Genomic DNA, 18349 nt, shown 5'->3' on the forward strand with positions numbered 1-18349 from the left:
GGCATACATTAACCTTTAAACAGAGTATTCTGTATCACAGAAATATCAAGAAGAAAAAAAAAGGAAAAAAAAGACACTGTCAGTTTTATGGAGCAAGGGAGTGTGTAATTTCCAAAACCACTGCAGACAGATTAAGTCCATCTTTTACAATAACCTCAGAGCACAGGAAAAACAGAACTGTCACGAATCCTAACCTTAGTACATTTGTTGGCTGATTACAGTTTCTTCTGCAACAGATCACCATTAATATTATTTAAGTTTTCCGCAATTGCACTGTGAACACAGCTTTATCAAAAAAATAAAAGCAACAACAATACAGTCAGGTGCTCTTCTGTGTTCGAAGCATGTACTTGTTTCAGCAATATAGATATTTCATAATAAAGTAGGAGTTGAAGCTTTAGCATGAAAAGAGTACCAGAATTTTCAGACTGAAATTCAAGAGTGTATACAAATAAACACATATGCTTTGGTGGTCAATACCGCAGCTCTACCAAACAAGGTGACAATCTTTTGCTACAAATTCTAGATTAATTTTATGAAAGACTGCTGACTAGTACCAAATAAGCCCCATTAGCACAAACATGTTAAATTACTGGGATTACAGAACCAGGACATTTCAAATTGCATTCATTTAAAGACACTGCCTGAACAACAGTTTGAGCATGAAAAAAGTTATAAATAAATGGTGTCATATTTGTAATGGGAATTTTTTATGCATTAACCAATATGAAGTATTCATTTCAAATAAAAGGAGTAGCCAGCTTTAGTCCTCTGTTAATTGCCACGTGGGCCAATTTCTTACCACACAGCATGTTGGCTATAAACCTTAACAAGCAGTTTTAAATTGCTGCTATTATTGCTCATCAAGACCAAATAATCCTGGATGGTGTTCAGGGAAGCTTCTGTAATGTCTGTCTCAAACAACTATTAATTTGTCATTTCCATGGGGATGAAATTTCAAGTAACAATCACCAACTCCTCCACTGTTTAAGGGGGGGGGGGCGGGGGGGGGGGGCACAGAAAAATGCAAAGAGACTGCAAGATGGAAAATTTTAAATAGACAGAAAGGACAAACTCTTCCTGACAGGAGCGGTGCAGCACTGAAGCAGTTTGCCCAGGGAGCAACTCCACCCTCAGAGCTTCACAACCCAGGAGGTTGTGGACAATCCAGGAGATTGTGGACAACCCAATCCACCTCTGACACTATACCTGCTTTCAGCAGCAGGTTGGATAAGGTGACCGACCCCCAGGGGTCCCTTCTAATCCAAATTTTAACAAAAAGCATAGTCATCCTTGAGCTGTATGACCTTCGTAATCGATCTAAGAAACAGTCGTTCTTGAGTAGATTTGAAATTCACAGTCAAAAATACAGGGGCGATTCACTAGTTCCACAATTGAACTGACTTCCCCCCCTCCATTACTATCACTTTTTTAGGAAAGCCTTTTGAATTAATAGCCCACCAAGGCTGCTGCCTAAACGGTACAAGATCTGGAAGGGATGAGGGATGCAACACCACCTACCTCCCTTCTCAAAAAAGTAACAGCACAAGCACACAAAAAAAATATCACTGGAAACAGCAGCAGCAAAACAGCTACACAAAGTCTATTCCCTTCAAATTTCGATTTAACCCTCCTGTATGACTGTAGACATCATTATACCGAGGGAAACATCTGCTTCACCTCAAAGCTGTATTTTGTCACTAGCTAGAAACCCTCTTCACATTACTCAATATACAATCTGAAAGGTCTTTTGCTGCTTCTCCCTTCAGACCTGTTGAAAGATTTTATGTGGGTTCTCTTATAAAAACCAGAAACACTACCTATCATATTTGCACAATTTTACCAAGAGGTAAGACAGCAGTCAAAAGACTGCTTACGTGCTTTTCTTCATACTACACAATTAACTATCTCTGCTTTTGAAGACCCAATTCAAAATTCTCCTCAAAGCCAGTCTGGCTTCTCCAAGCACTCTGCACTGTCTGCACTTCTCTGCTCATTTTCTATCCCTCCTGATGCCTGTATGAAAACAAAATAGTTTTTTCATAGAAATCCACTTAGTCCGTTACTAGTCTAACTTGAGACCTCTCATTCATACGTATTACTTCATTGTAAGGAATATGCATATATATAAAATTTAAAAACAGTGATAAATGACTGAACAGAAAGAGAAATCTCCTGGACTTGCAATAAATTAATGACTCATTCCAAGATACTAAAGTTCTATAAAACATACAGCAGCCACGTCTGCAGCTTCTCACTCTTAAATGCTTCACTGTATTTTCAGAACTGCACGTCACATTTTTGTGGAGGTGAGAGAACCAGTTTTCCATAATGCAAGCAATGCTCATCCACACATTCCTGTATCCTCTTACCTTGGATGCACTGCAGGGTTCCATCCTCAGCCCTTATTGTAAAGGTTTCACCTGGATTAACTTGAACCAAAAAGACCTGCCAAAAGAAAGACACATTTGTTTTGCAGTGTTCTTAAAAAAAAATAATTTTCTCCAAGCCAACAATTGTTTTCCCCTTACTTAGGAAGAGATACAGGGGGTAGCGAGGGAACAGACTGGCATACTGCATCTTTGGGTACCACCAGTGGCCAAGAGCCAGTAGAGAGTTACAGCCTACCTAGTCATCTAAACTCTAAGAGCTGAAATAAAGATGTAACTCAGTTGTGTGCAGGTGAGAATTATGGCTTCGGGTTCCACCACCACACTCCTGACATTGTTGTTAACTTGGCCAAATGCTGATAGCTAAGGACATAAATATTTAGACCACTGGCACATGAGAGCAGAGAGCGCAAACTCCAGCGTGCAGCATCAAGGCATACCAGGATATCAATTTCACAGGAATAAATGTTTTTTTTACAGTGTAAGGTGAGTCGATTCATCGCATTTTTAAAAATTTCTCCTTCGATCCTACACGTTACAGAACTTAGTTAAGCAAAATCCTGACACACACAGTTCAGTATTTGCACACAGAACCAGTAATAATTTATTTAATAACTAATATAATAATATCTTTTTTAAATGGTCAAAATATAACCTCAGTCTCCCACCACCTAACCCTGCAGATACAGGAATGCAACAAAGACCAGGAAGCACCAAAACCCATCCCAGTTCGGTGTACACTGTACTCACCTTTACTAATTTTCAGGTGTCTAAAATGATGGGTTTAAAAATTGCAGAGTTTCACTGGGAACTAGTGATTATTTATCCCATGCTCTTGCTACTTGTGAAACTTCTACTCAAATACTTTAAACACACTTCTGTTAACTTTGCATTGTCAGGAGTTCAATCAAAATCTGGATTAATCTTGGTATAAATTGAAAATTTAGATTTATCTTTTTGTGAAAGCTCTCTCTAAATTTATGTCTGGTCTTTATATTCCAGGACACCTGCATGCAGAATTTAATCATTCAATCCGGAAAGACAGAATTTGAATTAATGTTGTGTTTCTGAATTCCTTAAACTAAATGCATAAGACAATTATGACCCAGAAGACCTTCTGAATTACAGTAATCCTACAGCAACCCATTGTTCTAGCAACATTTTCAAAGCACAAGCTAAAAATCAGAGAAATAACATATGAACGGCATTATTTTGCCTGCAACAGTAATTTCTCAGGGATCTGCGATCAGGGTGGATCTGATCCAGCATACAGAGCACAACAAATAGTTCAGAAAAGGTGAAAGGCACTGTTAACACCATTCCATCCCTAATCGCTGGAAAATCAACATTTAAGTGACAGCATTTAAATGCTCTTTTGCTATGAGCAGGCATGGATTATCCATCACAGGATATGGGCATCAGGTCAAAAGCAGCACAGAGCTTATGCAGTGTCATTCAGCTTTTAAAAAAACCACCCAACACACAAATCAACAAACCAGAAACAGAGGCAAAAAATCGTAAAAATATTTCATTAGCTCATTTGCACTGTATGTCTAAACCAACCACTCTAAAGCTGGTTATTTATTAACACGCTTGATTAACATAAACCAGATGCACCATTAACCTTTGGAAGAACCTGGTCCAGCTCCTCAAAATACCCACCCTAACCAGACTGATGTCTCCTACATGAAAAGCTCGATCCTTTCCCTAAAGCAGAGTTGAGTTTGATGGTAGATAAAAGACTGACCATGAGAGAGGGACTGGTCTCGCCACATGAGGTACATGTCCACCCCGAAGATATCAAAAGGGTATGACTTGGACCTTTGGCAGTGGCTCCTTGAAAAGAAATTTCTATCACCAGCCCACACATCTGCACTAGCATGCCGGCCGTTGGGCTTTGGAAATAATTCCTTGCATTTCTGCATTAAAAAAAAAGACTATATCCCCAATAACAGCTGTTGCTTGATAGTCAGGATGAAGTAGCATTATCCTTGCCTAATTGTGTGTGTTTTTAACACAAACAAATTGTTCCCTCAATAAATTTGTTTCCTGAAGGGCAGCAGCCATCACTTTGTCCCTGCATCACAAGCCCATGGGACTTACATACAAAATGTTACATATATAGAAACAAACAATTCCTTACTAACAGTTCCCAGAGCGCAACAGCTTAAAAATTTCACATTTATTAAAAAAAAAACCCCAACAAAAAACCAAACAACTAACAAACAAAAAACCCACCACTACCTCAGCACTACCTACTGTCACAAAACATGGGATTAAGTCGGTCAGACAGCAAAGTTCCCCTTCGTATGCTGCAGGATAACAACTGCCAATTCTGCTTGGCCTGTCTGGAGCAGGGACTACACTATTTTGCCTGAATTTTAAGTACAGCCCAATAAAGACAAGAGACCACAAAATATTTTCACCCAGGACTGTGTTTTGAGGTTGACTATCAAATACATTGAAGGGATAACGTTCTTCAACTATTCACTGTGCAATGAAGCCACAAGCCTTTTCAAAGCAATATTGCTGCTGGAAAAAAAGTGCTTTATTCCATCAGTCAATGATTTATACCAACTTCTACCACAGTTGTCACCTAAAATCCAGTAAAACTAATCCTGGTTTCCCAGGTTCTTGTGTAAGTTGTTCAGCTTCAAATGTTCACAAAATTGTATTTCCGAAATGCACATGATTTTTACCATCTCATCTCCTAACACTTTACAAGGCTGAAAGCCATTACCAATCCGGTTTTATTCATATTTAAACATTTAAATATATACGCAAGCATAATTATTTTCAAAAGGAGGTCAATGACTGCTATCAAACCAAGTAGGGCTTCTGCACCTAATGACAGCAGCCCCACCAGATCTGTACTTCCAGTGCAGGGGTTTTTTTGTGCTACAGAAGAAACACGAACATTTGTGAAATTCATTCACTTCAGCAAAATTCAGAACAATTAAGAGCCAAGGAGCAAAAAGAGAGCCCAAGGCCCTGAGCTGTCAAGCCTCCACGTACAACTGAAAAGGCTATCTCCAGCTAGGCAGGGTTTCTCGGAACGGTGAAGGAATCAACCTTCAGCTACAGTGGTACAGAACAGCACATGCTAAAACCAGTAACCACCAGTGCACATCATGGACTTAGAAGTTATACTATAGGCAAGATCTGCATAGCAATGAAACACTGTAGCTTTCCTAAAAAGTTAAAAAAAGTTCTGAAGATACCAAAAGACATTCTTCTGCACCGATGTTCACATCAGCCACCTTTGGAGCAGAACACCCCACTTAAGGGCTGTTGCTGGGGGCAGGCAGCTGTACCAACAGCAAACAGGGATAGCTGATGTGACACAGCACTGGAGCAAGGGCTGGACATGCAGGAAGGATGGTCGCCACACAAGCATGCATACCTGAGGTGGCTTCAGACCCAGAAGCAGCAATCGGGATGCTGCTCCTCAAGTAAGACCCTCTGCTTGCCCCCCCACTGCAGGCAGAACCCTTCCAGCAGGCTGCAACCTGCCCCCCCCCCCCCCCGCCTCTCTTCTCCTCCCCTCTGCCCAAAGCTGGGGTACTGGGGTTTGCCCACATAACCCACCCCACCACCCAAACCCCTCCGCACCCACCCTGGCCACGCACAACGCCCTCAAGAGCCTGCAATTGCAAAAGCACTTACTAACGAACCGCAGAGTTGAAATCAAACCATTAAAGGCAGCGCATGTCAAGCACTAGGTACTCTCCATCTTCCAGCCAACACCCCCAGTTTGTCCCAGTTGCCTGGGACAAAATGTATCAAGGCATGCCGCGACTTCTTTTGTTTATACACACAAAGTATTTCAAACTAATTCAAAGATTTATTTTTCCCCATGTCCTCCTAAACAACGAAACTGTGTCCTGCAGCCTGGAACGCAGCTTTTCTCTTTCCTTCCTACACAAGGGATCTTCACGAGAACGCCTTGTTTCTGAAGCGTTTCATTAAAAATCTGAGGAAAGCAATAAAAAAGTCTAAAGATAACATCTTTATTTTAATGCAAACAAACACAGATGATATTTAATTGCCCTATGCCTCTTCCAATATTCATCATCCCAAGTACACACGTTTATGAGATGGCAACAAGAGGAGAGATAATTTGAAGAGTCACTTTGAGCCCACCCTGCTGGCCGGCAGCACCACGAGGGTGCGGTCCCATGTCACTTCAGCCCAGTTTCAGTCCCCTGGCCCCCTCACGTCCAAAAAGCTGGAGCTCATGACAGCTGCGAGGTCAGCAGCACAGTCCCAAAAGCTTTTTATTTCTCCCTAAAAAGTTCTCTGATGCTTGCTTTAGCAGTTTAATCCACTCAAGTGTTGAACCCAGCCCTATCTCCTACACCCTCAGAGAAAGCTTGCCATCTCCCTAACACACTTTTTTTTTTTTTGCATTTATTTGGGATTTAAGAATGTTACTGTTGCTACATTTTATTTAAAGCTGTGTTTGTTAAGACTGATTAACGTTACTGAGTTGCATAGTTACTGTAAATATTTACAATCACACACACCCAATTTGGCAATAATTGCTCTGTGTCCAGACTATGTTTTCATTATGAGCCAAACACATGTCACTGGTGTCCCCCTCGGTCCTGCTGTCCATCTCCCATACCTACCCGGAGCAGGGGAAGAGACTAGCAAAGTCTAACATAGGCTTAAAGCTCAGGTTCAGGAATATAAAACTATATATATTGTGGGTAAACAGTCCCATACAGAGATAGAAAATGTTCCCTGATAAGGACCAAGGGCATATGCTATTATCTGTTTTGCACAGTGTTGATAGACTTATGCAGGTGGGTTTTTTAAGCACACACAAGAAAATCCACATTCAAAACAGGCCATCATCTCCTGCCTGCTTTGCTGCACATCACCTGCGAGCACAGGCGCAGCAGCAAGTAGGAGGACACCCACTTGCACCCACGTGATGCAATACAATCCAATGCTTGCTCTAAAATTTTTCCACTTTACGAGAAACTTCTCCTTGCTAAGGTTGAACAGCCACTTGCACTACTTTGGCTTATTGAAACGCTGCCTTAAGCGTTTCCCAATGTGGCCAATCTTCCCTTCCCTCTTTAGATATATCAAGCTACATACAGCTGGGGGGCATGGCATCATAGGCACCACCTGGGATCCAGCCACAGGTTCCTCACAAATGCTTTACATTATTAAAATCTACTGTATTTACAATTTCTATAGTGCAGTACTTTTGGAATATATTGCATCTTTGGGGGGGGAAAAAAACAACGAAAACAAAAACAAACAAAAAAACAACCGAAAAAAACCACCAAAACCAGAATAATCACTGGGGTCCATTCTCTGTTGTACTTTAAAAGACTGTTCCCCAGATCCCGATGAGTCTCCAGCTCTGTCCCACAGGAAGGGCTAAAGAGCTCACACCATGCTATCTGCAACATTCTTCTCAGGACCATGCATTCTCCCTCAGCCACACAGAAGCAGGTAGAATAAGTATTTTCAACCTCTCTTCAGCAAGAAAAAAAAAATAATAATCGAGGAATATGCTACATCTTAAAACAATAAAACAGTGACTTTCAGAAATCAATACTTTGATAGGTGCTCTGGGCTTAACTATCCTTTTTTTCATAGAACAGCAAATAGAGGCATGAAGCAATTCAGTTTATGAGCGTTACTGATAGACAAGCCCCACAAGTGACAGATCCTGAACCCCCTCATTTATCACAAGTTCAACATGCTTCACAGCAGCAGTTTACAAAATAAATCAATCTGTATATCTGCATAGCAAATTGCTCAGATAAGCAGGAAATTTTAAGATTCATGAAGTTTTAGCAAATTCTGTGTTTCATTGTACTCACAGAGAAACATACTTATGAGAACAGCCTCAGAGTTTGCCCACCAACAGCCTTCAGTTAAAATTCCTTCAGAAAAGTTCAGTTCAGAGATTTCCTAGATAGCAAACACTGCCTATGGGTTAACTCCGCTAAAGCTACTCTTCTGCTATCTGTTCTAGTCTAAATGCCTAAGCCTACTGAGTGTTTTAAAAATCAGAATATTTAAACAGAAGGAAACTTCATCATCCTTTATCTGATAGCCATTTTTCATGGACTGATGCTTCTCAGGTACCTTATACGTGTACCAGTTATAAACTTTTTTCTTCCTGAAAACAAGCTTCCCATTTGCAATTATCACCCTCTCTCCCCTAAAAGGACATTCCTGCAAGTATCTATCAAACTTTATACTTTCGGGAAATTTTAACATCTCTATTTTTTTTTGGCACAAAGATCAGCTACTGCTCAGGTGCAGTATAAGACACAACTAAATGCTTTCAAGCTCTTGCAGGGTGCACAGACTTGTGCTACAGGAAGGTACCAAACCTTGCTCCTCGTTCAGAGGTACTCTCATCACCCTTATTCCAAGCGTGTGACCCTAAAACACCAGAACAAGCACGCACAGCACTACCTACAGTGTCTGGGCTCAAGCCAAACAGTGAAAAAACAGGGTTTGGCAAACACACCTTTACAAAGAGCAGGCAAGCACAAAACTTGCTACACCACTGCAAGTGCAGTGAGCAAACCAAGCCAAAATAAAACTTACCAAATTAAAATCACCCAGCATTCTGCACAGACATGCTATGGCACAGCTAGCTGCCCTCCCACTTTATACTGCAAGCTTTTTAGAGTTTGCAGTGGAGTACCTACAGGAAACCATTGAAATTCTTGGACCAAAAGGTTAATTATCGCTCCCTGAATCCCCACAGGAGTTAGAAGTGGATTAGAAGCAAAAAGAGAGTAAGCAGCAGCTCTGGAAGGGACATGAAAACATTAAATACAGTCAGCAGAAGTGGAAATTAAGTGTGGGAAACTTTAAAAAAAGCCAGTGCTAGAAATGCCATTTTGGGTAGTCTAGAGAAGAGGGATTACCGTCAAGCAGAGTGCTCTGCAGCACTCATACCCAGGAAGATAAAACAATTGAGCGTTCCTCTGCAATTGTCTTACAGCACAGGACTGTTCACTGGCAGAATTGCCTTCTGCATCGCTCTCCGTCTGGCTGCTGGCAAAGTTGTTTTACCAGCTCCAGTCTGCCCTTTTCTACATAAGAACTGTTGTGGTTGGGTTTGTTGGTTTGTTGGTTTGGGGGGGGGTGGGGGGTGGTGTGTTGGTTTGTTGTTTGTTTTTTTTTTTTTTTTTTTTTAATAAAAGCCTTTTCTCTGAGACAGCAAGTGTGTCCAGAGCATCTCGTCAGAAGCAAGTACTGTCAGCTCCAAAGTATGTGGCACTGATCTGTGTGCTGGCCACACTGCGCTCTGGAAAACTCCACACGCCTCGTCTCCCACCAGCTCAGCTATGATGCTTGCTTACCGCCAGCTTCTAATAGAGACTGTAATTAAAGCCAGGAAAAGCACATGTCCTTATAAAACTAGCACCTATTTATGGAGCAATATAAACCATCTTTCTTAAGGAAGTCACTCTTACACAAATCTAATCTGAAGGCTGTTCTCCTGCCTTACAAGTAACTAAGATAAATCTCTTTCAACAAACATTTAACATTTGGTTCTATATTCCGTAACAAATCACGTTAAAAGCAATTAATGTAGTCCATTTGCTGCTATTCTACACAAAGATCAAAGCATTTATTCCAATCTCATTCCATTTTAGAACTGCACTTTTAAAAGGTGAAGACATCAACTAAAGCTTCACAAATAGGATGAAAATAATAAAGCATAGAAGGCAGCTAAGCTTTGCAACATATGAGGGCACATCCAGACTAGAGGCTAAAAATAGTCTCACAGAAAACTGGTATTCCAGCTACAAGTACTTAAAGAGATAAGGTGGTGAGGTCTAAAAGCATCATCCAACAAACATTTACGCAGAAAAGGAACCTGGCCCAAAACTGTTCTGCCGAGTCATAGTTGCATAGCAGAGAAAAAGCAAGATGTAATGCACTTCCAGTACGTCAGCAATTCTTTTTACTCCAACACATTAGAAGAGAAGCCAGTTTAAAGGCAATGGAGGCATCCGCCAAGCAAGGCTGCTGAGTCATCACTGACGGGGAAATTCAATGACTGGACTTAGAGCCCCGTCTCAAAGGAGGGCTCAGAAGGCTTCATTTATTCTTTCTGTAACACAAAGGACCCACAGGACAGTCTAACCTGATAAATGGTTTCCAGCAAGGAGGAAAGGGCATATGTGAAGACCAATTATCCTATCCAGTATCGTAAGACTGTTCCTTTCCTTAAGCATATTAATATTGGACTTGGTAAATGAAGCCACTAAAAGCTTTCTTTTCTGTTTTTTCAAGTTGAAGCACACTGTGCAGAAATGACTTTTAAAAAAAATCACAGCCATGTAAATCTCTATTATAATGAGAACCTAGATAAGCCCACAGACTTAAAAGCTTGCAAGAAAAGTAGAAATTATTCTTCCTCTTAAGGTTGGTCTAGTCAAAACACAGCTTAGAAGGAAGAACATGTGATCAAGGGAATAAGTAGTAACGGAATGGCATTTGATATTGAATCATGAAGTATGGCTTATTTCTAGCTTTGCTAAAATACTTTGCTGAAATGTCTCAAATCAGGAAGGAACCAAACAGTAACAGAAAAACTGCTAGGGTAGATGTTCTACAAAGAGAAAGCTTAACCCAAGGTGACAGGTTTGGAAACCTACCAATGATCAGCTTGAACCTCCAAGCTGTATCCTGACATGAAGGCATCGTTACGGTCTTATAATCATCCTACCTACTTCCAATCAAGCTTATTAGAGAATACCTCCCAGAAAAATACAAAGGCAACTATAAACTTGCCTTCCCTTCAAAAGCCCACTCAAAACTCCCTTCTGCTTCTTAAAATGAAGCACAGGGTAATACATAGGCCTGCCAGGATCCATACATTTAGGTAAGCAAATAATAGTAGACATCATAGGACTCATCTTAAGTTCTCCAGTTTTTTCTTTCTTTACTTTTTTTTTTTTTTAAACACAATGTCAGCATTTTTGTTTTAAGTTCTTAAAATCTCATCACAGATAGTAGTAAGATGTCTGGGCAACAGCTAGAGTAATTAAATCATAAAACTAACCCCCTGCAAAGCCTTCAAACATGTAGCATTTTTAGCCATAATTTAAATCCCATTAGTTTTACTTCAATGAACACACATGCAAATAATCATATTAAATTTAACGGTACACTCAAAGCACTGCTTTTAATGTCTTTCCAGGGTAAGGACAGATTTCTACCTTCCAGGTAATGCTCCACCCTCCCTAGTGCTAGGGAAACCTATCTTCCCCATCTTTAAAATCCCTTGGTGGCCCACCAATAGTTTATTTAATCTACAAAAAGTCGCTTAAAACTATAAAAAGTCACTTAAAACTGTTGAAAGTAATTTTCTGCAAAGCTCACTGACCTGCTGTGATCCGTCACCATTCACAATGTGAGGCATCATGGCTACCTCCCCGTTCAGCAACGGTGGCAGCTCCAGCGGAATTTGGTCGGTCATCATCATTGTGACGTACATTCATGGAGAATTTTCCTCAACGGGCTTCCTGCAAGAGAAGCATCAGTTACAGACCCTGGAAAACCCACTTATATTTTAGAAGGTCACCAGCACCTGTGTGAATTTTGCCATCAAGGCAGCAACCTAAGCAGGATACCTGCTTTTGTAAGAGGATGCATACAGGAACCCGATGCACCAAATGGAGGTTTTCACCGTTAGATTAAAAGAGCGTGAGAAGCCAAGTTGCCATGCAAGACTTCCAGAAAACAAACAGTCAGATTTCCACTCTTCTCCAACCCCATCACACAACTGAAATAATCAAGTTCCAAGATACTTTCAAGATTTGCTCTGTTCCTGAAAAATCAGCATCCTGCTTGCTACCATAGCTTTTGGTGCTGCATCATCCATATGGTTAAGGCATCACATCAGTTTCACTGGATAGCCACAGTTTAAAGCCAAACATATTTATTTTCTTTCTAGGCCCGGTGAACAGTGAACTGCCACCTGTAACAGAAGGAACAGGCACCTGACTTCCACTTAATCACCGTCCAAGCGATTAAGGTTTCTGCCAGAGCAGGAGGGACAGCACATCCTCATGCTCCGAGTACCCTGTGCTATACAGACGACAACAGAAGTCTCCCTCAAGGATTTGTGAAGAAACATCTATCGCTTCCAGCACACCCTCCCTCTTCACAGCTAATTGATGCAATATATAAGCATCACTAAAACCACAAGGAGACTGGTTTATAAACTCAGCATTAAGGGTACCATCATACTTATTTCTGGGGCAATAATCCAGTTCTTCAGTGAATAAGATGGATGACATACTCACTTAGCTTATCCAGATTTTTGCACAAGAACTCCTAAGCAAAGCAACCTTACAGGTCCAGTGCTGATCAGGCAGCCTCCTTAGTACCTCTCGTGCCAGAGAATCCCAAAGTCCTCCTGAATAATTTCATATACATCACAAATGCAAGTTAGGAAAAAAGAAAAGTGCTGTAACAGGTGGCTGATAACAGCCACGTAATCAGCTGGCACAAGATCACCTGAGAGGGGGAAATTTTTGGCCAAGGGCAACAGGGAAATCCCCACTCACAAGGGAAGTGTGGTGGGATCTAGTATTCACGTGGAGCACTGGACTACAGAGCCATAACCCAGTTGTTTAAGTCATCTGCTCTGGAGGGGATGGAAGGGCTGAGCCAACCTCACCAGGGTGGGAGCATGCAGTTCCACAGATGCTGCACACTGCAAACTTAATATCCCCAGAGCTGCTCTGCCCCCAGGTGCTGCTAGGCTTTAAACTAAGGGGGTTTTGGTTGGTTGGGGTTTTGGGGTTGGTTGGTTGGTTGGGGTTTTTTGAGTTTAAGAACTAAACCAACAGTACAGTTCAAACACACTTTCATCATTTCCATCAGCCTCTTCTAGAGCTTGTTGCAATTCCATCACCTGCGGAGTGGCTTACTGGTCAGAAACATCAGCCTGCTGAGGAGCTGGTACCCAGCTCCTGAAGAGGACTGCTTGGGTGGTTTGTAAGTGATGGCAGTGCCCACACAGACTGAATCACATCTACCCTTTCACTGCTGTCACACAGGTCCCCCCATCACATTTAAGTAGGGCCAGAAAACTAAAATTGCAGGTTTTTTTCCTGAAGACACGCAAATGTTGTCATTACCTCCAGCCATGCATCTCAAGACCAACACTTTAACTTAGTACCAAGTTTAGCATGATTCTCAGAGCTCTTCTGAATGTTCTTATCCACGTGAAAACACTACTTTTTTAATCATCACTGAGACATAAACAGAGGCAATCTATTTTCACCCACCTTCAAATGAAATCCCTCCTTTTATTTGAAACAACTACAGGACCGAAGTTCTCGCAAAGCCTGAGACACAGCTGTCAAGAGGATGGTACAACCACAGCCGTGTTTCAAGTCCCATCCCCTGCCTGCATCAACTGCTCTGTCGCAGCGCCCAGCAGTGTTTTAGTCCTACTGTCACCACCACCCTGAATAACCTGCCCTGCAGCACATACACCCACGGAGGAAGGAGTAAGGACACCTGCCGCACGCTCCCGCAGCCCACAGAACCAAGCTCTGAGCCAGCACAGCTCTATCGGTGACCAAAGCCCCCCTGGCTTAGTCATTCCGAGCTCTGCCCCAGCCATGACGTGAGCTACAAAAATCTGTCCAGCAGCCCAGCAGCTTTGCTCAATGCATTTTTCCCCCTGAAGTTTCACAATATTTGGAGCTTCTCTCCAAACTTTTTCCTTTGCATTACTTCACGGTCTCAGGTTTTATTTTTGAGAAAGAACCAAGCTCACAACCAATACACATAGGTGTTGGGTTTTGGGGGTGGACGGGAAGGGACGGGGCAGTGTGACTTGGGGGGTTTGTTTCTTTAATTGGGATGATGAAGAAGAGAACACGTGAGGGTTTAAAACCATTTCCTAAATGGTTGGGATTAAGAAAAGGACTGAAAAAGCCTAATACTGAACACCAGTGAGAATATACGAGTTAGCAACTTCCAATGGAAACAGACTGATTTAGTCAATAGTCAGCTGTACCTTGAACTATATTGGTTATGCATGTATTATGTATCTATAATTTTTGTATATATATTGTCATCTACAAATATTATTTTAAAGGAATGCGATGTTCACAGGAACTATTTTAAACCCATGTAATACCATACACACACACACACACCCCCCAAATAAACGACATTTTCAGCTAGTCCGAATCTGAAAGCCTCAGCTTTAACACAGTGTAATCGTCACTCCGATGCTATTTTCTTAAGGAAAAAAAGCCAGACTGTAGCTTGAAGCTACATATTTTCCTAGTAATATTTCCATTCCAGGCACAACCACCAATATGCTGACATTTATTTGCTACATGTCATTATTTAAAGTTTTACAGCTGCATTCCTTTGCTTTATTAATGGTTTGTCACTACAGCCATGTCTACACTTGCCTCACTTGAAAGGGGGGGAAAAAAAAAAAACAAAACAAAAAAAAGAGAGAAAAAGAAATAAAAAGGGCTTCCTTTATTTGTCAGGTCTGGTACAACCCCACCAGAGATAAAGCCAGCAGCAGTACTGGCTAGAAAGCACAGCTGGCCACAGACTTTTTTTCTAGCAGTATTTCACACAGATGTACGCCGGGCAGAGTTACATGAGACATGGTTAAAACATCTACCATGAGACTGGAAGACTTCACACCAAAGCCAAAACCTTTGGAAACGGGCTGCACGCACTTTTTTAGCTTATTTGCTCACCCATCCTACGTAAGACAGATCTATTCACCAGGCATTCACACCCTTCGTAAAACCAAGGATTCCTCCTTCCTCAGGGGATGCTCATATAAGCAAACACAATTAATATGAAGAAGGTGAGATCTGAGGACAAGCACTTTCTTTTTCCTGTGAATTCAAGAACATCGATGGAAGAAAACATCGGACCAGAATTCAAAGAGCCAGGTCACATTTCAGGATATGAGAACTCTTCCTTAGCTAAAATATGAACTGCCAAATACTAACCCACAGCTTTTTTTTCAGGTACTAACTCGAATTTGGGGTTTTGTCTAGAAAGCTGACTATATTTAAATTTAACAAAGGTATTTCCTGTGCGTCTACATTCCCCTAGGTTTGGCTGGGATGGAGCACAGCAACGCCAATGTGAAGCGAGAAGCTGCATCTCCATCTCTAGCCACCTCCAGGAATACGGGAAATCACAGCTTGCTGTCTTGTTGTAGAGCAAGAAATAACTATTCAAGTTTGAGGTTCCTCTCTCCAAAGCAAACCTCCAAACCATTCGATGTCTGCAAGTTACAGTTACAAATCTGATCTTCAGCTCGGTTCTGCAGTCTTCTACTGATCACCGAGATGACTCTGTTTCCTTAAATTAGTTCAGTATGTGAATTAGTAATACATAATCTGGTTGCACATGGCACTAGAGAAAAAATTGAAACACAGAGAAGAACAAAGGGTGACTATCTAAAAACCAATGTCCATGTATGGTGAATTCACGTGACCCAACAGGTTACATCAGAGTTCTCCTGAAATTCAGCATGAACCAGATCAAGATACTCAAATCCTACCTTTCCTAGAAGTTTTACCCATGCTATGAATGGGACTATAAGCCATGAACATTTTTCTTTTTGTGGGGTTTTTTTCCCCACCTCCTGCCTTTTATGAAGCCGAAGAACCTCTTCAGCTACGGCAGACAATTTCGGAGAACCCAGCAAAACCAAGAGGGGTTCTGAATATTCAGTCCTATGACCACTCTCTGCAAAGGCTCAATTTTTATTTCCCCAGCAGCAGACCATTAAAAGCTACTGAACAAAGTGTTCTGCTTCTTTATCAGAATCATCTGGAGTTACAAAAGTTGTACCACAAAGATGACAGGCAGCTTTCCAATACCTAGTAGAGCCACATATCCTAGTTCATTTAATGTACAACAAAAATCCAGTACTAAACACAATTTGTACTCGGTGCGGTGCTTAAAGATTATTCCATGTGATTAGGAAAGAACGTACTGTATGAAGAGTACGAAGCTACACCACCTTCAATCCTAGAGTTACTATAGAAAAATATGTGGAACACAGACAGTATAAAACTCTAAATGGAAGACTCTTTCCAACCTAAAAAAAAACCACCTCACAATTTCAACATGATCAAGTTAATACATAGATGGTGCATGCATGCATACACACAAGCCCGAACAGCACACGCAGCAATTAATAAACAAGCCAACAAAAACTCCTCAGACCTTCTACAAGATTGGTCCTCAGGCATGACAAGCCATCTGTTGACGGCCCAGCCACCTCCCAAACCAGCTGCGACCACAGCCCCTCCTGGCCACTTGCCACATCATTGAATGAGACCATCCATTTCTCCAACTGCTTTCCATGAGATTAAGCTCAAATACTTCTCAAAGGCAACCACCAGAGAAAGCCAGAGGCGCGCTGCTGCTCAGTCTTCCAAAATTTAGGATAGATGTCTAGCTGTCACAGTCAGTAACCATAAGCTATCTTGCCTTTATAACAAACCCCAGAAATTACATGGTATTGGCATGTATGGTACACACATGCCCAGTCCCCCCCCTAAAGAAAACCAATCTAAAGTATTCCTTGCAAAGACAACTAAGATTGAGAGTGGCTTCAAAGATGACAGAATCTATTACTCTTCAACAAAGCTGTGTGCTATAGAAATGGTCTCCACCCGTTCTTCGAAACTGTAAAACATCCCATTGAGGATGACAGAAGAGGCTTGTGTCAGACACATTTAATTTTATTTTTTTAAGATATCAGGTTATACAGCCTAATATCAGCTCCTTTCTACCATGTTTTTTTTTAATATATATGTATGTATTATGAGACCCTCTTCTACAACTCCATCTCCTACCAGCCATTTTCCCTGGCTTGTCCTGGGACAAACCAGGTTCTGCAATGAGGACGTTGAGAAATTGGCAGCTCTGACCACAGCAGGAAAGTATTTTTGCTACCAGATCTGCATCCTCAGAACCACATCCTAATACCACAACCAGCCCAAGCCCTCCACTGCCATCTGCACGGTTGGCTTGAATGCAGGCAGGCTCCCCCACCCACCGCGTTACACTGACCCTCAGATACTTGCGTTGTTACAACTGGAGCAAGAAGTTGCAGTTCCTTAAAATGGTTTTGCCATGGTTAAAAAAAAGAGGTATGGAATCATGGGCTCATGTCAGAGGGAGTTCTACTTAGCACCACTGAGAAGGCAAACACAGCTTTAGAAACACAGGCCCCAGAAACTGGGAAAACTCAAATATTTCCACAAGAAATCTCACTTCTGGAAAGAAACACAGTGAATTGCAATAGATAAAAAAAAATAAACCCTTTCGCATTTGCAGCACCCGTTACCTGCAGCACACATTATTCCTCTTCCATAAAAAGAAATATTCTTGGAACCATTTGCTATTTTCCAAGAGTCTTTGTGGAATTGAAGAACCATATCAAAGTCTGGTATGTCAAATCGTGTCACTGTTGATCATTATACAGTTGAAGAAATGGGTGCTTTTTCCAGGGATATTTTGAACAAACTCAGAAACAACTCCAGAGAAAAACAACTAGGAAAATAAAATTGCCAGGATGTACAAACAGAGTATTATGCACACCCCCACAGACTTATTTGTACACACACATACTCAGACACTAAGAATCTAAAATGAGTACGTAACCCACTAGGAAGGCTCCAAATGACAAGTGCTTCTTCTCAGAGTTGCTGTTGATGCTGGCGTTTGCATGCAAGAGATGAACGCCCTGTTTTCCTATTGTATTTTATACAGCACATGTTGAAATTTAAGATTAATTAAAACATACATAACACAATTATATTTTCACTAAAAAGAGCGGTAAATATAGCTGCTTTCAAGAGACTCTTGCCACGGCTTGCCACTTGAATTCAGAAAGGAGTGGTAATAATTGTTCATGTAGAAAAGCCTCTCGAGACATG

The 18349-nt window shown here is 41.3% G+C and overlaps 1 protein-coding gene across 2 annotated transcripts in view; it reads right to left on the reverse strand.

Annotated features, from left to right (window-relative positions):
* FNDC3B (fibronectin type III domain containing 3B) overlaps positions 1-18349 on the reverse strand; it is a 209616-nt gene that overhangs the window by 157842 nt on the left and 33425 nt on the right. For both annotated transcript variants that reach the window (XM_055817155.1, XM_005242826.4), the window contains exons 2-3: positions 11776-11914; positions 2373-2448 (exon numbers count right to left, since the gene is read on the reverse strand). In XM_055817155.1, the coding sequence (XP_055673130.1) occupies positions 2373-2448; positions 11776-11886 (187 nt within the window). In that variant the 5' untranslated portion in view covers positions 11887-11914. The remainder of the gene's footprint in view (positions 1-2372; positions 2449-11775; positions 11915-18349) is intronic.

This window comes from Falco peregrinus, chromosome 12 (genome assembly GCF_023634155.1).
Source record: "Falco peregrinus isolate bFalPer1 chromosome 12, bFalPer1.pri, whole genome shotgun sequence".
Classification (NCBI taxonomy): Eukaryota; Metazoa; Chordata; class Aves; order Falconiformes; family Falconidae; genus Falco; species Falco peregrinus.